Source organism: Schistocerca piceifrons, chromosome 4 (genome assembly GCF_021461385.2).
Source record: "Schistocerca piceifrons isolate TAMUIC-IGC-003096 chromosome 4, iqSchPice1.1, whole genome shotgun sequence".
Taxonomy (NCBI): domain Eukaryota; kingdom Metazoa; phylum Arthropoda; class Insecta; order Orthoptera; family Acrididae; genus Schistocerca; species Schistocerca piceifrons.
Genome location: NC_060141.1, coordinates 556,715,501 through 556,740,821, shown reverse-complemented (window position 1 = coordinate 556,740,821; position 25,321 = coordinate 556,715,501). Strand labels below are relative to the sequence as shown.

The window sequence follows — 25,321 nt, the reverse complement described above, 5'->3', positions numbered from 1 at the left end:
AAAGATCATCATTTTATATGTGGAAGCTTAGCTTCTCTTGCAGCTTATTAATCTTCCAGGCCAATATTATTTGTGAAAGCTTTGTTTTTCTTGTAGCAACACTATGTATATTAATTTAAACCATTAACTTCTCTTTTTTGTGTGTTCGCGTTATTTAAGAGTGATCTTGCTATTGGTTGACTACATCACGTGTCCTACGCTGTCATGAGGTGGCGAGATCACGTGACATGAGCTATGACTGGCTTACAAAAGCGTATCGCAATCTCAATTTCATTGCTTCGGAAAATAACATCCAGTGTTTGGCGGAATTTGAATTTATACCTCCGTAAAAAATGCAGCATACATGTTGCTGCACATCAAAGATCTTTCCAAAACGTGTTTTTTTTCCCCCTGGGTTTCGTTTTCTAAAATGCCAGCAGATTCTACGTCTGTGTAGAAAACCATAAACATTCAAAAGACTGATAGGTTTTACAGTGCCAAGGAAAAGTATACTGTCACTTAACACGGATAAAGTGTATTTTCACCTGGGAGAAAGTGTATTTTCAACCGGGAAATCTGGGAAAAATCCGGGAATTTTTTTTCCTTGTCCATGTATACACCCTGTATCAAATTATGGTTGACATCTGACATGTGGTGGACACTGTGTAAAATACATCTCATGTTGGACGTTGTGAAAAGTTTCATATTTTATTTTTAGTTTGAACTAAAAAAATTTAGCTGACATTTTAGTTTCTGTGATGAACCCAAGTTGTGTATACTTATTTTGTTCATTTTCAGCTTATGGGAAGTAATCTGACATCCCCTATGAGGAAGGAGAAATTGGCTGTGGCTATTGAAAATGAAGGCTACATAAGAAAGTTATTGAATTTGTTCCATATGTGTGAAGACCTAGAAAACACTGAAGGTCTTCATTACCTATATGAAATATTCAAAAATATATTTTTGCTTAATAAAAATGCATTGTTTGAAGTCATGTTTTCAGGTAAATTTTACTATTAATTACGGGTACATTTATGAAGACAAGTAGTCATAAATATCTACTTAAGAACAATACACACAGTATAGTTTCAGTTGGCTTGACAATTGTTTGTATGTATTAAAAATTAATTTGCCTTGTTTTATTTGTACAGCTGAAGGGATATGTAGCAAGTGGCTTTTAGAAGACAGTTTTTAGCTAATGGATAGGAAACAGGATTGTGGAGGGAGGTGGGTCAAATGTTAGCAATGAAATTTTCAGATTAATTTTGTATAGCAAGTAACATATGGAACCTATAGGAACACGAACACTGGAAAATGCAAATTGCAAAACAATTTTACTTTTGGTATAGCCTCATAACTCATAACAAATTTTATCAAGAGTCCATCAGTCAATCATTGACTGATGGATGAGGCTATACCAAAAGTAAAATTGTTTTGCAATTTGCGTTTTCCAGTGTTCGTGTTCCTATAGGTTCCACATGTTACTTGCTATACAAAATTAATCTGAAAATTTCATTGCTAACTACTTTTGTTGATTGTCACCACCCTATCTAAAATACTAGAATAGAAGCTAGACTGTGGCTGTGCATCAGAAAGTTCATGTGGACATTTTTCAATAGGCTAGATACTAAAATCATTACGTTTTAGAAGGAATAAGGTACTGTAAATTTTCTTGAATATGATACCAAAGTACATAAAGTTATTCCTGTTATTTCAGAAGATACAATATTTGACGTGGTTGGATGCCTGGAATATGATCCCGCATCCCCAACTCCAAAACGTCATCGGCAGTACCTGAAACAGTTGGCTAGGTAATTTTACAAATTTTATGATAGTACTTAGTTTGTGTGTATTGTCACGTCATTGCTGCTTTGAAAAAATTGTTTACTGGATGTATATAATTTTTTTCTGTGTTGTCAGGTATAAGGAGGTTATACCAATCACAAACCCTGAGCTACTGGCAAAAATTCATCAAACGTACCGTGTCCAGTACATTCAGGATGTTGTTCTTCCCACACCATCAGTGTTTGAGGATAATATGCTTTCCACTTTATCAAGTTTTATTTTCTTTAATAAAGTAGAAATTGTGCAGCTTATACAGGTATGTTACATGAAATATAAATAGACTATGGTATTTCTGCATCGTGGCAAAAGTTTTCATTGTTGCCAATCTTTCAGGATGATGAAAGGTTTCTGACGGAGCTGTTTGCTTTACTGACAGATGAGTCAACAGATGACTTGAAACGTAGAGATCTGGTGCTGTTTCTCAAAGAATTCTGCAATTTTTCTCAAAATTTGCAGCCATTAGGCAAAGAGTCATTTTATAAGGTGTGTGGCAGTCAACTATTCTAACAATATTTTATAGTGTTATTTCATTGCATAAAACTCATTTGGTTTTGCAGACCTTATCCTCCTTGGGAATACTGCCCGCTTTGGAAATAACTCTTGGGGCTGATGATCCTCAGACAAAAACAGCATCTATAGATATCCTTACATATATAGTCGAATATTCTCCGTCCGTTGTTCGCGAATATACTCTGCAACACACCAATAACACTGACGAGGTAAGTGAAAACTGGTCTGTGCTGAGTGTTGTTTGATGTGTTATGCTGTAGATGTTTTTTAGGTAGAAACCAATAGTTGCTCTGAGGAGTCTTAATAGATATTCATTTACTGTAATATGGTTTTTATTCTTTATATTGTGCTGTTGTCAACCATAAATTATAAGTAAAATAGATATTTTACTTAGCATGTGACTTATTTGTTCTTGAACTAATGTCAGTCGGACATTACTTGATAGAATGTACAACCCAGTTATATATGCTTGCTGAATATTGGTTGTTAAGATCAGGAATTGTTATCATTATTTGATGGCAGATTTAATACTGCCTTTTATGGATGTACTGTTGTTGGTGCATTCTTCACTTTTCAGTATTCAATAGTGCCTATGATTATCGTGAATAGTCACGCTATGGACCAACAATATTCTGATTACCCTTTATTTCACACTCCAGCAGTATCTGAGTGAAATATAACTTACATTGCTTTGACTAATTTCTCTAGTGGTGATGTCACTGAGGAAAATGTTAAAAATGCTCTGCCTTGCAATGCAGTTACTCTTGTTATGAATGCTTAAGAAGAATATTTGGTGAAAATCCTTAAAACACTGTCTTTATTTTAAGAGAAGAAAATAAAACCAAAGTTCCAAAATATATTGCATTATAGAAGTTAAAGTTTCTCCCATTATTTTCCAACCGTTTTACGGTAAAGTATCTTACAGAAGTAGAACAGATCCCAGAAAAACTTTTTGAGAGGTTGTGTTTTTTGCAGTTGGTTCTTGAGACTTCATATGACCATATGTAGAAATGTCACTGTAAATACAGTGAGGAAAGAGGGCATGTCACTAAAATTAATGTATACAATGTAATATAAGTGGTAGTAAAAATAAGAAAGATTCTGAATTAATATAAATGTTACACATGTAATTATTTCCAGATAATTGGGTAAAACTTTTGATTGATCAGTGAAATACAAAAAAAATTAATTGAACTAATTTTGTAATGGTAGGTGATTATATTAGATTGACTAAATGGTTAGTACATTCGCTACTTGCTTGATTCCGTTACCATTGTTTAGCATAATGTTTCCTCTTGCAGGATCAGATGTTAATTAATGTCGTTATAGAGCAAATGATCTGTGATACTGACCCTGAACTTGGGGGTGCTGTACAGCTTATGGGAATTCTAAGGATACTTCTTGATCCAGAAAATATGCTTGCTTCTTTGAATAAGTCCGAGAAGACAGATTTTTTAAACTACTTTTATAAGCACAGCATCCATGTTTTAATTGGTAAGTGATAAACCTTTATTATTATTATCATTATTATTATTGTAGTAGTAGTAGTAGTAGTTGTTGTTGTTGTTGTTGTTGTTGTTGTTGCTGGTGCTGCTGCTGCCACAGCGACCACCACCACGGCTACTATTGCTACAAGGTGCAATCAAAAAATTTCTGTTCAGAGCCCTTACAGTCCAGACTTGGTATACCAGTCAGGGAAAAATCACCATGAACAATAAGGCAATTATCCCACCAACACACCAAGTTGAAGATGCTCATTTTGTAAAACACTGTGTCCTGCTGTATGAAAAAGTCCGTGACTCCTGCTGCACATCCTGATCCGACAGTAATCACCGACTCTTCAAGGCCTTTTTTAAGGGTCTGAAGGCATGATAATCGCATGGGAGAGATCAGGTGGATGCTAGTGTGTCTCCCTCTTGAGTTGACATAACATTGGCATTATGACATTTGCAATGTGTGAGCATATGTTGTTATCATGTAGCAGAAGCATCTCTTGTTGTGCATCACTCCAGAGTGGTGTTTTCTTGACAAACATGTTGCTCCATACACATTTTCATTTTCTGATGACAGTCTACAGGTGTGTGTCCTTTGACAGCCAAGAAAAGAATAACAACATGTTGGTCGTTTTGGAAGCATTTGGTAATAACATCACCATAGTTCACATTTCCGCATTTACAGGAATCCTGTCGAAAAGGCACAATGGCACACTAATCCCTTGCCCCCATGATGGCCATAATATACTCGCATTCAAGTTTCACTACATTGCATACACGCTGAATCGATGCTTTCACACTGAAGCTTTTTTATCACTCCTTATATTACTAATGGTACTAGCTCTGCTGCCATCACTGACACATCTTTGGCATAGGTTAGTAACGCCAATAATTTTACCCATTTCTTTTTTTCCTTTTTCTTATCTTGCATGACCCAGAACTTTACTACTACAGAGTCCTCTTCCTGTCACTAAAACTACGTTCCACTGCTTGATTGTATTTCCTAGTATGTTTATTCTCTTCTGTGTAGCACAGGTTTTCTTCCCATTTGCCATTAGCACCTGTGTTTATAAAACTTCATTTTATGTTTTCTATTGTTAGTTGTTTCACCTGTGTCAAACATATTTCTAAAATATTGCAATATTACACGTGTGAATAAAAGCAAGTAACCAGTAACAGATTCCAATTTAGAACATTAAAAACTTGGTGTTCAGATGAATCCACGACCCAGCCCTTTTTGCAAATGTTACTGCCACACATTGGCATTTTTCTCATTTGGCATCGACAGTTTGTAATTTGAAAAATGTCTTTGCGCATACCAGGGGCATTTGAAAAGTCCATGCAAAAATAAAAACTACTAACGTGTTTGGGGTAAACCTTTTTTATTTTTTGACATAGTCTCCTTTTAGACTTACACACTTCGTCCAAGGCTGTTCCAATTTGTTGATCCCTTCCAAATAATAGGAATTGTCCAAGTCTGCAAAATAGCTATTAGTTGCTGCAATCACCACCTCGTTTGAATAAAATCTTTGTCCCGCCAGCCATTTCCTCAAATTGGGGAACAAATAGTAGTCTGAGGGAGACAAGTCTGGAGAATGGGGGGGGGGGGGATGTGAAACGAGTTGGAATCCAATTTCCATTAATTTTGTGACCACAACTGCTGAGATGTGTGCTGGTGCATTGTCATGATGGAAAAGGACTTTTTTGCAGTCCAATCGCTGGCGTTTTTCTTGCAGCTCGGTTTTCAAACGGTCCAATAATGATGAATAATATGCACCTGTAATAGTTTAACCCTTTTCCAGATAGTCGATGAGGATTATCCCTTGTGAATCCCAAAAGACAGTGCCATAACCTTTCTGGCCGAAGGAATGGTCTTCGCCTTTTATCGGTTCAGATTCTCCCTTTGTAACCCATTGTTTAGATTGTTGTTTGGTCTCAGGAGTATAGTAATATATCCATGTTTCATCCACAGTGGTGAAATAACACTTAAAAGTCTTGCGGATTCTTCCTGAACAGCTGCAAACCACCCTTGCAACACTTCGCATGATTCTGTTTTTGGTCAAGCGTGAGCAACCGCGGAACCCATCTTGCAGATAGCTTTCTCATGTCCAAATGTTTATGCGAGATATTATGTACCTGTTCATTCAAGATGCCCACAGCTCTAGCAATCTCACGCACCTTAACTCTTCTGTCTTCCATCACTGTGTCGTGGATTTTATCAATGATTTCTGGAGTCGTAACCTCCACAGGACATCCAGAACGTTCAGCATCACTTGTGCCCATATGGCCACTCCGAAAATTTTGAAACCCCTTATAAACTGTTCTAATCGAAAGTGCAGAGTCACCATAATGTTTATCAAGCTTCTCTTTAGTTAGTCTCCTGAGGTGTTTTTACCTTTCATAAAGTAATGTTTAATCACCATGCAAAATTCTTTTTCATCCATTTTTTGACAATCACTCGACTTCCTTGATTCACATGAATGCCAAACACAAAGAAATAGACCAATATGGCTGAAACTTGGTGAGCGTTCTTTCCAAAGATGCTACTAACTAAACATGACCTTGATACGTGCCGGTGGTGCCATCTCTCAGACTTTGCATGGACTTTTCAAACGCCCCTTGTATTTTTCTTCCCTCCGCATTTTCTCTGTGTCTGTCTTTTGACTCATTCATTATTTTCTACTTATTATTATCTATATTATTAATTTTGTTGTATTGATATTGTTACCAAAAATTCACAGGAAATTTTGTTGTTTTTATTGAAAAAAAGGAAGGGGTATCACCGAGTAAAACATTCTGTTTGTTTTTAGTAAATGAATTTTTTTCTGTGAATCACATATTATTGAGTACTATTTTCCAGATGTTATTAGCATAGTGTTGCTTTTTTTGTATAGGCTTCAATAAGAGGGCAAGGTTTTCATGTAATTTCAGGATCACAACAGGCCACGTTTGCTGTGAGTCCTCAGGCAATTCTATTCATGGTCTCTAGTGTTAAATAAATGCTTGCTTTAATACAAGTATAGTCTACTTCAGAAAATGGTTAGTTGTGGATATTTAGAATAAGTTAATTGAGGAAGGGCTTTTGAGTGCATGCGTTTTATACATTCAAAAGCTTAGCATTTGCTCTGTGTGTTTTAAAATATCCAAATGTGTGTTGTTGAACTTTGTTTTAGCACCTCTTCTTGCGAACACAGTGGAGGATCGGCCTGCAAAGGAGGATTATCAGACTGTACAGCTGCTTGGCCTTATCCTGGAACTTCTCTCGTTTTGTGTGGAACATCATACATACCACATTAAAAACTGCATTCTTAACAAGGATCTTCTTAGGAGAATCCTTGTTCTTATGAAATCTACTCACACATTTCTTGTTCTCTGTAAGTTACTTATTTTTAATTTCAGTATGATAAGGGATTTTTCTGCTTCTGTCAACTGTCATGAAAAAATCTGTTATTTTTGTAACTAATTGTGAATTTTAGTAGTTAATTTCCAAATAACATTTCTGCATTGTTATTATGTTGATATAAAAGGAAAAGACAGGTGCACTGACCATAGCAAAAGAGTCGCATGCAGCTCGCCATTGATCTAACGGCAGCCCACCCCACATAATTCAGTGTGTGTGTGTGTGTGTGTGTGTGTGTGTGTGTGTGTGTGTGTGTACTTGAACTTGTGAAATAATAGTGTTTTTGCGCAGAAACATTTTTGTTTTTCTCTTGATAGGCATTGTTGCTCAGGTTCACTGCCCCCCTCCCCCACAGTCTTTGGAGAAGATCTACGAGGGTCACTCCAAAAGAAATGCATACTACTTTTGTAAAAATACGGTTTTCATTCTGCATGTGTGAAAGTTTTACAGTGTGTAGATACACCCTTCCTGCTTGTTTTCAAACTTAGCTCAACCTGTTCCCGGGAATGATGCCGTCACAGCATGTCTTCAAGATGGCTGCTACACTTGACGTTCGTCAGAAGCAAGGTGCAGTCATAGAATTCTTGTGCTGCAAAAACGAGACAGTGGGAAACATCCACAAGAGGTTGAAAAAGGTGTATGGAGATGCTGCTGTCGATCGCAGTACAGTTTAGTCGGTGGGCAAGCAGGTTACATGATGAAAGCGGGCACGGCAATATTGGGGATTGTCCTCGCAGTGGGAGGCCTTGTACTGCACACACTCCAGACAATGTGCAAAGAGTGAACGAATTGTCACGCTACATTGGGATAGGGGAAGGAAGTGTTTGCAGAATTCTGAAAGTGTTGGCGTTAAAAATGAGAGTCTGCCACCTAATTTTCTGAATTGCCAGAACAACTATGTAGACAGAAAATTTCTTTCTTGTAACAGGGATTGACATATCAGCAAGTGATGTTTCGAGAACTTGTTAAAGACTCAAGACACCGCAACAGGAATAAGTTTGAAATATCTCGCCTAATAGCAAAAATTGTTAATTAGAAAAACAGTCTAGATCACACATGTCTCATTTATTGGTGACCAGCTTCAGTGCAAAGGTGGACCATATTCAGACTATACTCCAAACTTGATGTTTGGAGATGGATCAAGGATCTGCAGAAGTGTCCAGATACTATGAACTGCTCAATCAGCTGAGCAGTTGACAGCGTCTGGAGACTTACGCACTTCCTGCTCCTTTGATTTGTCCCCACACATCAACTTTGGAGTGTAGTCTGAAGATGGTTCACCTTTGAACTGAAACAGGTCACCGATAAACATGAGTTGTGTTGTCTAGACTTTTTTTTCCAAAATGTTTTAGAAAATATGTTATAACAAAAAGTTACCGGTCATTTACAGATGGATATTTTGTCAAAAATGTGAGGTAGCTGCTAAAAAATTTGCCTACTGTGAGTTAAACTATTTGAGAAAATATAGTTAAATCAGATGACTGTGAAAGGAGAATTACTGCAATGTCAGTCAGCAAACAGAAAACATCAGTTAAAACATGCTCAAATAAATCTGCTTAATTTTCATTGGCTACTGATGAATCAGTCTCCACACCCTGGCTGTTAGTATTTGTGCGAGGGATATCTTTTGTGTTTGAAGTATGTGAAGAGTTAACTGGAACAAGTTCATTGTCAGGGAAAAAATGGGTAGTGATATGTTCACTGGACTCTTGGAACACTTTTTAAGCTTGGATTTAGATCTGACTAAGTTAGCAGGTATTATGGATAATGGAGAGCATCTTCAAGAGCAGGAATTTGGGTTGGTATCATTACTAAAATAACATGTAGGAGTGCACTGTGAAAAATTGATACAGTTGCTCTGTATAATCTAATAGTAGACTGTGTGTCCAAAGGTAGTAGGTTTCTAAGATGTTATGAAAGCTGTGAGTTAAACAAGTAATTTCATAAAATCTCATGATCTTGAATACCGACTGTTTAAAATTGTGCTTGAAAACATTGTTCGCGAATATGATGATATATATATTTATTTATTTACAAAGGAATAAGAAGGCTAAGTAGTGGTAGAAAGCTGGAATGTTTTCTGAATTTTAATGATGAAATTGAAATTTTCATAACTGAAAACAACAGAAATATCTCTGAATTAAATAATACAGGTTGATTACGTGACATAGCACTTTTGTCTGACACTACTAATAAATACACGACTTCAAGGCAAAAATATGTTGATTACTCAACTTTATTACATCTTTTCAATGCAAATTAAATCTGTTTCAAACCCGCCTGAGATATGCCAATTCCGGGTTCGATTCCCGGCAGGGTCAGGGATTTTCTCTGCCTCGTGATGGCTAGGTGTTGTGTGATGTCCTTAGGTTAGTTAGGTTTAAGTAGTTCTACGTTATAGGGGACTGATGACCATAGATGTTAAGTCCCATAGTGCTCAGAGCCATTTGCCATAAGCCAATTATGTCAGTTTTCCTGATTACAAGAAAGTATCAGAAAAGTTAGAAGCCAACTTTAAGATTACATACAGTGAAAAAGTAGGTAACTTGATATTAGCCATGAAGGCTCTTTCCACTAATTTTCACAGAGTAAAGCCATTGCTAGATTTTTTTAGGTGCCATTTCGCCTGAAAATGCACCAGAAGTAGTGCAGCTGGGACTTTTCAACATGCAAAGTGAGGAGACACTGCAAATTAAATATGTTGAATTTCTATTATTTTTGTTGATAAAAATAATTGTAGTTTGTACGTAGACAGTACATTAAAATGTGCTAGGCTGTTTAAGTCAGTCTATGTATGTATACAAACTTACTCCACAATGAACATTAACAAATAAAAAAAAAGGAACTGCAACACAAACGACAATTTAGAGTCAGTTCTGCATTTGCCTGTGATAACAATTAAGCCAAACATCAAAACAGCTGTGTAAATATTGTTTCTTTAAAAGTACATTGTGAAAAAGGTCATCAACTAATTATGTGTGTGTGTGTATGGACGTATGTTTGTATTATTATTGTCGTCATCATCATCGTTATTATTTTTCCAGCCAGTACAGTTACAAGATGGGCTTGTGGTATGCAGTTGAAAGTCTGTACAACACTGCCCTAAGATACCATTGACATATTGATATTATTATACTAGAAAGAACAAATACTTAACATTTCATTATATTTATGCTTAACATAATGTTATTAAACAATGGAGAACTCAGGATGAAATAACAGATTCAAGACATTTGCTGGGAGATCACTTTTGTTGCGGGCTAGCCATGTTTACTGATGCAGTAAACCTTAGTTTCAGTAAACTGTGTGAGACTGCCATATTCCCAAGGAAGTATGTTCTGTAAAGTAACTGCACAAGGTGGTGCAGTGGTTAACACACTAGATTCACATTGGGGATGATGACAGTTCAAACCTGCATCCAGCCATCCAGAGTTAGGCGTACCAATCACTACAGGCAGATGCTGGGATTGTTCCTTTGAAAGAGCACAGTCAAGTTTGTTCTTCATTCTTGACATAATCTAAGCTTGCTATGTTTCTGAATGGCCTCGATGCAGTGTCGATCAGAAATTAAACCTTGTCTTCCTTCTTCCTTTCTTTGTAAAATATGGAAAAGTCACTGGTTTTCGTAGCTGCGGACGTCGCCCCGGTAGCTGAGTGGTCAGCGCGATGGAATGTCATGCCAAGGGTCCCGGGTTTGATTCCCAGCTGGATTGCACATTTTCTCTGTTCAGGGACTGGGTGTTGTGTTGTCCTAATCATCATCATCATCATCATCATCTCATCCTCATTGACACGCAAGTCGCCGAAATGGCATTGACTCAAAAGACTTGCACAAGGCAAATGGCCTACCCGATGGGAGGCCCTAGCCACACAACATCTCAGCTCTATCATAGCTGCAGACCAAAGGTGCACCCATTTCTTTGCAACGTAGTTAGTAATAAAGTGATGAGGTATCACCGACTGCAGTAACCAGTTATTTATAGTGACACATTATTAAACATTGTTCATTGCCCCCTGTGCAGTATTGCCTGTATTTGTTGTTGCTGTGTCGTGGTCTTCAGTCCAGAGACTGGTTTGATGCAGCTCTCCATGCTACTCTATTCTGTGCAAGCTTCTTCATCTACCAGTACCTTCTGCAACCTACATCCTTCTGAATGTGTTTAGTGTATTCATCTCTTGGTCCCCCTCTACGATTTTTACCCACCATGCTGCCCTCCAATACTAAATTGGTGATCCCTTGATGCCTCGAGAGTATGTCCTACCAACTGATCCCTTCTTCTATTCTAGTTGTGCCACAAATTTCTCTTCTCCTCAATTCTATTCAATACCTCCTCCTTAGTTATGTCATCTACCCATCCAATCTTCAGCATTCTTCTGTAGCACCACATTTCAAAAGCTTCTATTCTCTTCTTGTCTAAACTATTTATCGTCCACGTTTCACTTCCATACAAATACACTCTATGCAAATACTTTCAGAAACGACTTCTTGACACTTAAATCTATACTAGATGTTAACAAATTTCTCTTCTTTAGAAATGCTTTCCTTGCCATTACCAGTCTACATGGTATATCCTCTCTACTTCGACCATCATCAGTTATTATGCTCCCCAAATAGCAGAACTCCTTTACTACTTCAAGCGCCTCATTTCCTAATCTAATACCCTCAGCATCGCCTGATTTAATTCGAATATATTCCATTATCCTCATTTTGCTTTTGTTGATGTTCATCTTATATCCTCCTTTCAAGAAACTGTCCATTCCATTCATCTGCTCTTCCAGGTCCTTTGCTGTCTCTGAAAGAATTACAATGTCATCGGCGAACCTCAAAGTTTTTATTTCTTCTCCATGGATTGTAATTCCTACTTCAAATTTTTCTTTTTTTTCCTTTACTGCTTGCTCAATATACAGATTGAATAACATCGGGGATAGGGTACAACCCTGTCTCACTCCCTTCCAAACCACTGCTTCTCTTTCATACCACTCGACTCTTATAACTGCCATCTGTTTCTGTACAGATTTTAAATAGCCTTTCGATCCCTGTATTTTACTTCTGCCACCTTCAGAATTTGAAAGAGAATATTCCAGTCAACATTGTCAAAAACTTTCTCGAAGTCTACAAATGCTAGAAACGTAGGTTTGCCTTTCCTTAATCTATTTTCTAAGATAGGTCATAGGGCCAGTATTGCCTCATGTGTTGCAACATTTCTACGGAATCCTAACTGATCTTCCCAGAGGCCGGCTTCTACCAGCTTTTCCATTCATTTGTAAAGAATTTATGTTAGTGTTTTGCAGCCATGGCTTATTGAACTGATAGTTTGGTAATTTTCACATCTGTCAACACCTCTTTTCTTTGGGATTGGAATTATTATATTCTTCTTGAAGTCTGAGGGTATTTTACCTGTCTCATACATCTTGCTCACCAGATGGTAGAATTTTGTCAGGGCTGGCTCTCCCAAAACTATCAGTAGTTCTAATGGAATGTTGTCTACTCCCGGGGCCTTGTTTCGACTCAGGTCTTTCAGTGCTCTGTCAAACTCTTCACACAGTATCATATCTCCCATTTCATCTTGATCCTATTCCATTTCCGTAATATTGTCCTCAAGAACATCGCCCTTGTATAGACCCTCTATATACTCCTTCCACCTTTCTGCTTTCCCTTCTTTGCTTAGAATTGGTTTTCCATCTGAGCTTTTGATATTCAAACAAGTGGTTCTCTTTTCTCCAAAGGTCTCTTTAATTTCCATTTGCCTGTAATAAAGTAGTGATATAGCAGTTCTAGGATTATTAAAATACTTTGTTGTTATCTGAGAAATGTATGTTTAATGCCCTTTCCCACTGCAACTGTTCTGACATTCAGTATTCTGCTTTTTTCTGTCTTAAGTATACTTAGAACATTTTTCACCAGGTGTTAGCCATGGTGGTGACTAGTGTTTGCTCGTCTCTTTCACATGTTATGGTAACAGAGTTTCCATTCTGTTATCAGCAAAGGTTAAAATTGAAAACTTGCATTACACATTCATTTTATCACTTTTTTCTCTAGCTATCAGACCAGTGAATGAATGAAGTGTAAGTTATCCACTTGAATCTCTGCCACCACCAAAAAGGAAAGATTATTGTCATCATATCATGCGAAAGGATCAGTTAGCACGTGCCACCACTGAGGATACTCTTCAATAAACCAGGACAAAGAAATCAAAGTAAAAAATTTATTTGAGTATTGGTTTGTATAGGTACATTTTGTTGTATATGTTGGTGAGCTGCTTAGGCCTCCACTTCACTTTTTTTGTTCCCCCGCCCCCCCCCCCCCCTTCTCAAAATCAGTTCTCCTCCTGTTTCTTACCAGCTTTACAAAATTGGATCTACATATGTTGAGGAAAAGTGGGAATGTCTCAAACTTTGTTTCCAACTCAGCCACCCTTCAAGCTCCCCCCTCCCAATCTTCCCTTTAATATATATATATATATATATATATATATATATATATATATATATATATATATATACACACACACACACACACATTTCAGGAGAGAAGAACATCACATTATACTACAAAGTTATCAAAGATTACACAAACAATAGAAAATCCTGAAAATTTTTGAAAAGGATATATTGCTACTTCCCGTATAGAGAAGATGTTGAGTTGCAGACAGGCACAACAAAAAGACTGCTGTACATTTGAGCTTTTGGCAGAAGGCCTTCTTGTAAAGTAGAAAACACACACACACACACACACACGTCTCAGCGACTCGAGACAGTATTCGTGTGTGTGTGTGTGTGTGTTTTGTACTTTGTAAGAACACTTTTTGGCTGAAAGTTCAGAAGTCTTTTTATTATGCCTGTCTTCAACTTACAACATCTACTCTATATAGTAGGTAGCAGTCTATCCTTTTCATAATATTGTCAAAGGTCTGTACAATAATATAGTATTTCTATAGTTACATGTTAAACTTTAGTGACCGTATTAGGAGGTTCAGAAGATTTAAGAAGTTCAAAAGTAAGTGCTGAAGCCTGTAAGCAATCCACAAAACCAGAAAAATTGTAAATTGCATTTGTTTTTAGTTACAGGGAACAATAGAAGGTAATTCCAAATATTTAGAAGAAACTGGTGAATTGGGCATATAGATATTGACAACCTGAAGAAAGTAGTACAGTGATAATACAGCATGATAATTCAATTAAATGATGAGTAATTTTGATAGTTACTAACTACATTCTAGAAATAATTTGTTTGTTCCAGCATGAGAGCCTAGTGGTACGGTTATGTTCTCTATATGGTGAGCTATAATACTTCCGTTTCCATGCTTATCAATTTTTAGCCCTCTGCCACTGCCTCAGAGAACCTCTTATGAGATAATCATCAGTTGGCTGTCTAATGTTATTGCTTGTATTGATGACAACATAGGCAATTGTTAGAGCTGCATATAAAATATGGCTCTGGGTTATTAGGAAATGGAAATAAAATTTGAGTGGATAACTATAAATATTTTTAGCATACAGCGTTGAATAGGGTGCAAGGATTGGACAGAGCTGTACTATACTCACACTCCATTAGATAGTATATAAAGATTTGGTATTTAATGCAGTCCGGCAGCTAAATCGTTGTAGTTTAGTTTTCAAATGGTAGTAGAAATGCTCTCAGATATTCAATACAATTGATTACACAGTGTGAAAGACATCCAACTGACTATCTATTGCAGGATTTCTTTAAGGGAAATTTTGGAGATTTGATCCCCCAGAATATACTAAAACTGGAATAAATTATATGTAACTATTTTTTCACAGTTTTTAACTCATGAAAAAATAACTCAGACCTCCAGAGCTAAAGATTTGACATTTTTGGTAGTAGAAATGTCTACAAAAAGTGTTTTATCAGTAAAAATAGAGAAAAGGGTAAAACATCACACTTGGTTAAGGATGTTACATAACTTTTTATGGAAGCCAACATCAGTTTCAGCTTCTTTAAATGTCATTTCATCACTGTTTTTGTGTCTCTGTTTTTATTGTTTTTCCGCATTGTGTTCTGATAATTGTTGAGTTGAAAAAATAATTTGTGTTTTTATAAGTAGTAACTGAAGATGATGTGATTATCAACATTTTGCACTTGATATTCTGAGAGTGATAGTACAAGTATGGTGTAATTTAAAAATTAGTTTTTTGCAGTGTTAATCTCAGTTTACACAGTATACGGGAGTTGTGGTATGTTATGGTGGGTTTGTCTTAAACGTTATTGAGGAGTTAAAAAAAAAAAAAAAAAAAAAAAAGGGGCAACCTATTTAATTGTGCGATACTTTAAGCATGTTTTAACAGGGTGTGTACAACCCAGAGAGCCGGGAAAACCCCAGGAATTTTTTGTTGTTTTAGTTAAATTTTTGTAATCTTGACTGGTAAGAACCGATACTTTAACAAAGGATATTACTGTATCCTGCTACTGCAGAATAACACTGCAGCATTAAAACATGAAAGAGAGAAAAAAAAAATAAAACTTAAATTGCAAAGGAAATTTGCCATATGAAATAACATAGTGTTTGTACTAGCGTCTGCCAACAGCAAAATGTGTCAAAGGCTTTTGGAAGACTATGCAATGCTTCATAACAACAAATTGCCTCCAACGAGCGTGACGTCACAGCTGTTTACATTAGACTCATTTAATCAGTTACAAGCGGGCTCATGCACACGCGCAGTTGAGTCACGAATGAGTAGTACCTTCTCCCACATCTGGCCACAGAAATGTGGCTGTTGGCTGTGTAAGCAGCAGTAGCAGCAACCAGCCACATGGTACCCGGAAAAATTTTACGTGCGCTCCCAAGCTGCCAGATTCACACATGCGCAGCAGGCCCTAATCTGGTGGGGGTTGGAGGCAAACCGGGGTATCCGAACCGGGCGGAAATTTTTGGGGTAGGGGGCAAATTCATATTCTTGTGGAAAAAAACTTTGTTTCACAAAGCATCTAGCATCCAGCACACGTCGGTCTATCGATTATCCATATGACTTTGAAACGCACCCCTGCTGGTTTTTTGAACACATTCTAAGTTGATTTTTTAATGTGTGCATAGTGTACATGATGTCTCTGCAAGATGAGTCCTCATCCGACACTCATGGAGTACCCTCTGATGTTTTGTTTCTTTTATGACATAATGCAAGATCTTTTCATGTTTCACAAGTAAGAACATACGGGCTTCCTACGTCACCGTAGCTGCGCCAGCTTGGTGGCGCCTCTTATCTTGCGCTGTCTGGCAACTGCTGAAATGAATCTATTTATAACAGGTCACGGGAAAATATTGTGAATTGTTGTTTGAAAAGCGTTATTTTGAAAGCAAATTTCCTTTTTCACAAGGTGAACTATGTGCGAGAATGGAGATGAATTTCTTAAATCACAGAGCGTTTGCTCTCTTTTGAAAATCAACTCTTTGATGACAAGCCATTTAGCAGAATTTCGAGCCCAGAAGATAAAAGATTTATGTCGCTATTAAAAATTTTAGTGGCATATTTGTGTGATGTATCTTAAAGTGTAGCATGTTCTAAACAGATCAACATTATATCCGAAATCTTTTCTTTTCTTGTAACAACACCATGTATATTAATTTAAACCATTAACTTTTCCTGTTGGTGGAATTCGAATTTATACTTTCGTAACACAAAAATATGCAGCGTACATGTTGCTTCATATCAAAGATCTTTCCAAAACGTGTTTCTGCCCCCAGAGTTTCGTTTTCTAAAGTGTTGGGAAATTCTACGCTGCTGTATAAAACATATCCATTCAAAGGATAAGTTTTACAGTTCCGAGGGAAAGTATACTCTCACTTAACGTGGAAAAAAGTGTATTTTCACCTGGGAGAAAATGTATTATTAAACGGGAGATCCGGGAAAAACCCAGGAAATTTTTTTCCTTGTCTGCATATACACCCTGTTTAAACAACAGTGTTGATGACATCAGGATTGCACAGCTTTCTAACGGTATTGTGTTTTGTTCACAGGTGCTCTCAGGTTTATGCGCAAAATTATTGCCTTAAAAGATGAATTCTATAACAGATACATAATCAAAGGAAACCTTTTTGCCCCAGTAATTGATGCATTTATAAGAAATAATGGACGTTACAATCTTCTCGACTCAGCTATTTTGGAAATGTTTGAATTCATAAAACTGGTAAGTTCTCGAGCATTGTATGTATGTAATCACATCACAGGTAATAATTTATTAAAACTTATTTGTAAAGTTTTTACCTTATTGTTCCTTGCCTGGTTTAAAAAGCACCACAGTTTGGAGAGACACATTTCGTGTTTATAAGGCAATGTGATCTGTGTGAATCATAAATTCTCATCAATGCACATTACTGCAATGAATGACAACTTCCATTTAACTCATCCACTTGCCAAACACACACACACACACACACACACAAACACACACACACACACACACTGTACAAAACCCATTAACAACCAGTAAATTAAAATGCAGAACAAAGCCTGATTCATAGTTTTGTAGGTTTCACTGTAAGAAATATCTTCCTGATCTAAACCAGATCAAATACCTACAGAATTATTCGTTCTAACTACAACAGCTAATCAGTCACATTGATTGTACTATCGCTTGTTTTAGATACTTAACAATGCAGGCACAGTCCATTAGTGCTTTTTTCCTTAACATTTTTTTATTGCACTGACTTCCTTTCTTATATTCTGAGCTGATGAACATCAAGTGTAAAGTCTTTCTCCTCTTCAGCCCACCGTTTAAAATTCCAAGCTAACCGACCTTACTCTACATCCTTCCCAAACACAACACACCACACCATTCCATACAATACAATTGGTCCAGGTGTGAAGGCATCTAATATGAACAGTTCCAATTTGACAGCTATACAGCAGTTACTGATAGGCTCTTTGTGGCAAAGTTGTATCATCAACCACAAGAACAAGTGTTGGTTGTTCACCAACTGTTATACAACTCATATTGTGTCATTAGCACCTCTGAAGGTGCTTCCAGCTTAATCATAACTTACCTGGAGGTAGTTTCACTGTTGTTCACCTTCTATTACACATTGTCATTTCTTTGCATTATTTTGCTACCTACCTGTTTAGTTTGCATTTGCATGAAGGGAGCTTATTATTAAGATACTACTATCATATTCAGGAGAAACAGAGTTAAAATCTCCATTGATGTTCTAGTTTTGAAGTTTATGTGATTTATCTCGTTCGCTTCCATGGCACTTAGGATTAATTTTCTCCTCTGTGAGCACTGAGCGAGGTGGCACAGTGGTTAGCACACTGAACTCGCATTATGAAGGGCGATGTTTCAAACCCACGTCCGGCTGTCCTGATTTAGGTTTTCCATGATTTCCCTAAATCACTTCAGAAAAATGCCCCGGTGGTTCCTTTGAAAGCGCGTGGCCAAATTCCATCCCCATCATTCCCTAATCCGAGCTTGTTCTCGTTCTCTTAAAACCTCATTGTCGATGGGATGTTCAACACTAATTTCCTCCTCCTCCTCCTCCTCTGTTAGCAGCTTCTTTCCATCTCCATTTGCTGTAATATTCTGATCTGCAAATTCCATAATTTGATTCTTTCCACATGCTGTTTCCGACTCACTCTATGATTCTAGATCATGAGTACTATGTTTACTCAACCATAAGATGATGATATTTTCCCCAAATTCATTAGTTGAAAAACACAATGTTGTCTTACATTTGCAGATTAAACGATTGCTGCTGAGTTCAGTGTTGTTACGTTTTGTAATAGATTTTATAGGGTGGTCTTAAATTTATGATGAAATTTTACAATTGATATCACATACACATTCAATCTGAAGGTTTGTAGGAACGACGAAATCAGCTTAGCCAAGTATTAGGATGAATGTAGGGAGGGGAGGGCAGCTGCGAGTTGGCAGCAAACCTTCTCATACTGCCAACTGTGGGAATATATTACTGTACTGTGTACATTGGCTTTTTATGAGCAGCTGACACATTTAAACTTCAGTCCGCTGAAACTGTTTGTAGTCAAACTTGAACACACTTTAAATTCGGACAAATGCTCAACAATACTGCACATTTTTACAGGAGACAAATTAATGCTGACAAAAATATGTTCCCACAGAGCACTTGAAACATGGCTTAGCAAATGACATGAGTTTCAATAACAGCACTAAAACTGCTACTTCTCTACAGCACTGTTGATTTTCAAGGTTGGTTACAGTAAATCTGAAAGGGGACAATGTATTGTTGTCATCAGTTTTTCATATGTTCTCAGCAATGAAAGAACTATAAATTGCAGGAATCAACAATGGATGTTGATTATAGCTGTGACTGTTGAAAAAAATGAATCTATAAGTTGGTTCACACAGACAAGATGATGGTAAATTAAGTTAATTGTGATTCATGAAGCAAAGGCCTCAAACAACTGTACTGCAGGAAGAAAATTTAGTGTCACAGAAACGGAGGTTGTAGATGGCAGCAGATAAACAGTGTATTAAATAACACCAGTTCTGTGCACCAAACCGTCAAGGAACCAAAGCATGGAAGTTTTCTTAAATTAAAGCAACAGATTGTTCAGTATGTGTAAGAGAGACACAGTAAGCCTCCCAGATTACTTGAAAAGTTATCCCAATGAAGGTGCTGGACATAAAGAGGGATTTACCAACTTGCATATGCCATGGAATTCAAAGCAAATACTGGTTTATGGGTATGATACAGAGCAATGCTAGCTCAGTGACTTCCCATGGCTTTTGACAAAAACTCCTTGCATATCAGCATTATTATTATTATTATTATGTGCGATTGGACCCATACGGATCACGCAAAGCTTTTCCGATTCAATTTTTTAATTCTCCAAACTTCTCTCATTCTTTCCCCAGGAATTCTCTTTCTTTCCTCTGTCCATTTTGTCCCCTGTCTCTTGCAAACTTCATTCTCGGGTTGTACTTTCCAACTATTGATTTTTTGCCTGTATACATTTCTGTTTATAACTTCTGAAGAATTTATTTGTGCATTTGCTAGATCTGTTTTGGTTTCTTTTATCCAGGGTATGGTTTTCAATTTTTCAATGTATATTTAAATTTTGTGGGAGAGTCTGGGTGTTGGGAGTCTGTGGATATGACCGTAAAATTTTAGTCTTCTTTTCCGGATGTCTGCGGCGAGGTTAGATAATTTTTCTGTAGTTTTCCGAGACTGTAACCTGTATCCATCTTCAGTTCTTTTTGGGCCAAGAATCTTTCTGATAATTTTGCGTTCCTCTTTCAGGATGCCTTCCAGGTCGCCTTTTCTATGGAGTGTGAGTGTTTCGCTGGCATATAGTGCTTCGGGCTTGATTACTGTATTGTAGTGTCGTATTTTTGAGTGAATGGAGAGACACTTTTTATTGTAGATGTTGTGGGTTTTCCAGTATGCTCTTTTCAGTTTTTGCAGTCGAACTTTTTGTGCAGTTTTCTCTCCCCCTGTGGGTTCTAGGACCTCACCTAAGTATTTAAAGAATGGAACTCTCTCAATTTGTCCATATTTTGTAGTCAGTTTTTGAGTTTCAAATTTTGAGCAGGTGAATTTGGTTTTTTGGAAGGAAATTTGTAGCCCAACTTTTTTGGCGCATTCTTTGAGAATGTCTATCTGTTTAATTGCTGTGGTCTCGTTTTCTGCTAGAATGGCCACGTCATCTGCAAATGCCAAGCATGAAATTTTAATACCATCTTTCGATCTTCCTAGTTGTATAGGCTTCCAGTAATTTTGATTCTGTCTGGTCCCTTTAATCCCCCAAACCAACCAACCAATTTTGATTCTTCAGTTCTTTTTCCCATTCTCGGATGACTTTGTCTAAGACAAGGTTGAAGAGGACTGGAGACAAGCCGTCACCTTGTCTGACACCAGTTTTGATCAGGAAGGGCTCTGATATTTCACCCAGGAATTTTATCTTAGAAGTTGTGTTTGTGAGCGTTTCTTTGATAAGGTTTAGGGTTTTCGGATCGAGTCCTAGCTCCTCAAGGATAATAAAGAGAGATTGCCTATCGATTGAATCATAAGCCTTTGCGAAATCAACAAAGGAACAAATGATCGGACTGTTTCTGACTGCTTTGTATTTTAGTGTTGTCTTCAAATTGAAAATTTGTTCTGCACAGGATCGGTGAGGGCGAAAGCCAGCTTGGTATTCACCAATACTGTGTTCGAGTTGTTCTTGTGTTCGTTGAAGAAGACAAACTGAGAGGATTTTATAACTGACTTGGAGAAGGGAGATTCCTCGATAGTTGTTTATATCTGCCATGTCTCCCTTTTTATGCAGTGGATGAATTAGGGCGCATTTCCAATCTTCTGGTAGTTTTTCTGTCTGCCAAATGTCTGTGATGATTTGAGTGAGTTCTTTGAGGGAATTTGGTCCAAGATTTTTAAGTAGTTCTGCAGTGATATTATCTTCTCCAGATGCCTTGTTGTTTTTCAGTCTATGAATATGTCTTTGGATCTCTTCTAGTGTAGGTGGTGGGGATTCTGGATTTGTGTAGACAGCAGTTTCTTGAGGGAATCTTGAAGAAGGTTCAGGGCAATTGAGGAGTCCGGAAAAGTATCTCGCCAGCTCCTCACAATTTTCCCGATTTGTGAGCGCTAGTTTTCCATCTGGTTTTCTGAAACATAGATTTCGTGAGCCGTATCCATTGATTCTCCCAGCAAAGGTCTTATAGAAGTCTCGTACATTATATCAGCATTATATACGTATGTTTTTGGGTCATGGTCCGCCTTTAGCAAAACACAATTTTGTTTTTTAACATTTCACTGCAGTTGCAGCATCTTCAGTGAGTTTTTATTTTGTGACTGTTGAAGATAAAGAATGTTCTTTACTGTTTGTATACATCTATTAGTTTTTAAATCATAATAACAGATATTTCAAAAAAACATAAAATTATGAATTCATACCTTTTTACCACATGGTGTGGTTTTTCCGATGTTTTGTGTTTCTACAGTGTCTGTTTTGTTCCACAGTTTGTCATCTGCAACCCCTTACACCTTAAAGTAGATAAATTGTTTAAACCAAAATAACGATTTGGAAATTGTTATTTCTATGCTTGAATTTAATTAATTCTGCATGTGTGTGTGTGTGTGTGTGTGTGTGTGTGTGTGTGTGTGTCTATTTACATTATGTTTCACTTACGTTTTCTTTTTCCTCATCTTCATCACTGTCAAACACTATAGATTGAGTTGCCACTGTCACTGTTTCACTGTTTACCAGCTGTAAAAACAAACATGGCGGACAGTGGAACAGTTGAAGGTGTAAAAACAAGAGCCGGCCGGGGTGGCCGTGCGTTTCTAGGCGCTACAGTCTGGAACTGCGTGACCGCTAAGGTCGCAGGTTCGAATCCTGCCTCGGGCATGCATGTGTGTGATGTCCTTAGGTTAGTTAGGTTTAAGTAGTTCTAAGTTCTAGGGGACTGATGACCTTAAAAGTTAAGTCCCATAGTGCTCAGAGCCATTTGTAAAAACAAGATGGCTGACAGTGGAACAGTTGAAGGTGTTCCTGGCAGTTGTTCTGAATCTTTCAGAGGCGGAAGGAGTATCAGGAAGGGAAAAATATCGATAGATATATTGATTGAGTGAGGTGGGGGGGGGGGGGGGGGGGGGGGGCTATGGGACCAAATGACGAGGTAATCTGTATACTTATATGAGCCATGTTTGTTTTTTAAGTAAGTACCGTTCTGAAATTAAAAGAAGACGTGCTAAGATATCTCAATAATTTTGTTTTTACATGAAAGCCTGTACCTTAATCTACGCACTGACGCCATTACAGTCTGATTCTTCCTTGTTTACGTTGTGTACTGAGTGTTTCAGATGCCTCCAATAATCGTGAGTCCCACCGACTGTGAAGTATGGGCTGTTATAAGATTTCTTAGTGCTAAAGGCCTAAAAGCGATCGATATTCATCGTGAGATCTGTGCAGTTTACGGAGAAAACATTGAGTGATGGAATGGTAAGAAAGTGGGTGAGATCATTTGAAGATAGCCGCACAAATGTGCATGATGAACAACAGAGAGGGTGTCCTTCACTCATTAATGAAAGTTTGGTGCAGGAAGTGGACAACAAGGTGAGAGAAAACAGGCACTTTATGATTTCCTCCTTGCGGGATGACTTTCCTAATGTTTCTCATAGTGTCTTGCATGGCATTGTGACCGAGCACTTGAATTACCGAAAATTGTGTGTACGTTTGGTACCAAAAATGTTGACGGATGTGCACAAAACCAAACGTTTAGACAGTGTATTGACTTTACTTGAGCGGTACCACAATGACGTTGATGATTTCTTAAGCCAAATTGTTATGGGTGATGAAACATCGGTGGCCTACGTCACACCAGAATCAAAGCAACAGTCCATGGAAGTTGAGCAAGGGTATCGTTTTGCTGCAAGACAATGCCCGTCTGCATCTGGCGAATCAGACCAAAGACCTCATCACATCTTTTCAATGGGAAACTCTAGATCATCCTCAGTAAAGCCCTGATCTTGCGCCCAGTGACTACCATCTGTTCCTGCACTTGAAGAAACACCTGGGCGGTCAGCGTCTTCAAGACTATGATGAAGTCAAAACAGTGGTGATGCAGTGGTTAACAAGTCAGGCGGCAGACTTCTGTGAGGAGGGCATTCAAAAACTGGTACAACGTTATGACAAGTGCCTCAATATTGACGAAAATTATGTAGAAAAGTAGATTAAGGTACAGGTTTTCATGTAAAAATAAATTATTGAGATATCTTAGCACATCTTTTTTAATTTCAAAACAGTAGTTACTTAAAAAACACATCTCGTAAATGAAAATAATCATTCCAGTGATAGTGGTTATATCAGGAGACCAATAAAAAATAAAATCTCTGCCATGTTTCCAACACAATGGTTTATTTTTAAATGTCAGTGATAGAGAAGTCATGATTAAACTAATTATAATATGTGGAATGATAGGTGGAGATCGCTTCAGTGTTATGAGCTTATTTGAAGAAAATGTACTGTCATATGTTTCATTTCAGTAAAGAGGAATGTACACAACAATTTTTTCAAGTGTGCCAACCTTGAGCAGTTGGTTGGAAAACCAACTCGAGATGGGAACATATTAGACATCTTGGTGACAAACAGACCTGATCCTTTTGAGGAAGTTAATCTAGAAGAAGGTATTAGCAATCATAATGTCATTGTGGCTTCTGTGTCAATAGAAGTTGCAAAAAAACCAAAGAAACAACGTAGAGTTTTCTTGTTTGGGAAAGCAAATAAAAGCGTCATTAATGAATATCTTCATAGTCAGCTCCAGGCATTCACTGCGGGACACAAGGATATTGAGCATCTTATGTCGGAATTTAAAGGTGCTAGAGAAGTATGTGCCTAGCAAAAATATAGGGGAGAGAAAGGATCCACCTTGGTACAGCAAACATATTAGGAAGTTGCTTAAAAAGCAGAGAATTTTGCACAGTTGTTTTAAACATAGTCACTGCCCTGCTGACAAACAGAAATTATGCAAAATGAAAGCAGCTGTCAGAAGGACAATGAGAGATTCTTTTAACAAATTTGAAAGCAATATTTTATCTGCAGATTCAAACAATAACCCCAAAAAATTTTGGTCGTACGTAAAATATATGAACGCTTCAAATAATTCAGTTCCTTCTCTTACTGACAGTACAGGTAATATAACTGTTGATGAAAAACAGAAAGCCAAAATTCTAAGCGTAGCTTTCAAAAACTTGTTTAAGGTAGAGGACTGCAGGACCATTCCCCCTTTCAATTATCGAATAAACGCAAGTATGGCTGACATAGTGTTCAGTGTATCTGGGATTGTAAAACAGCTAAGATCCTTAGACGCCAGGAAGGCATCTGGCCCAGACAGTATCCCCGTAAGATTATATGGTGACTATGCTACAAATATAGCACCATTCTTATCCATCATCTATCAGAGATCATTGGAACAGCGGAAAGTTCCACGGGACTGGAAGAAGGCCCAGGTCATAGCAATGTAGAAAATCGGATGCATATAATTACCGGCCAATTTCACTGACATTGATTTGTTGTAGAATCATGGAACATATTTTGTGTTCAGACATAATGTCTTTTCTAGACTATGAGAAGCTCATCTGCAGAAACCAGCATGGTTTTA

At 37.5% G+C, this 25,321-nt stretch overlaps 1 protein-coding gene across 3 annotated transcripts in view; it reads left to right on the top strand.

Annotated features, from left to right (window-relative positions):
* The window catches only part of LOC124795420 (serine/threonine-protein phosphatase 4 regulatory subunit 3), a 121,521-nt gene that overhangs the window by 79,008 nt on the left and 17,192 nt on the right, over window positions 1-25,321 (top strand). For all 3 annotated transcript variants that reach the window (XM_047259445.1, XM_047259448.1, XM_047259447.1), the window contains exons 7-14: window positions 778-982; window positions 1,697-1,790; window positions 1,900-2,080; window positions 2,158-2,307; window positions 2,382-2,543; window positions 3,636-3,828; window positions 7,001-7,201; window positions 17,205-17,374. In XM_047259445.1, coding sequence (XP_047115401.1) covers window positions 778-982; window positions 1,697-1,790; window positions 1,900-2,080; window positions 2,158-2,307; window positions 2,382-2,543; window positions 3,636-3,828; window positions 7,001-7,201; window positions 17,205-17,374 — 1,356 coding nt within the window. The remainder of the gene's footprint in view (window positions 1-777; window positions 983-1,696; window positions 1,791-1,899; window positions 2,081-2,157; window positions 2,308-2,381; window positions 2,544-3,635; window positions 3,829-7,000; window positions 7,202-17,204; window positions 17,375-25,321) is intronic.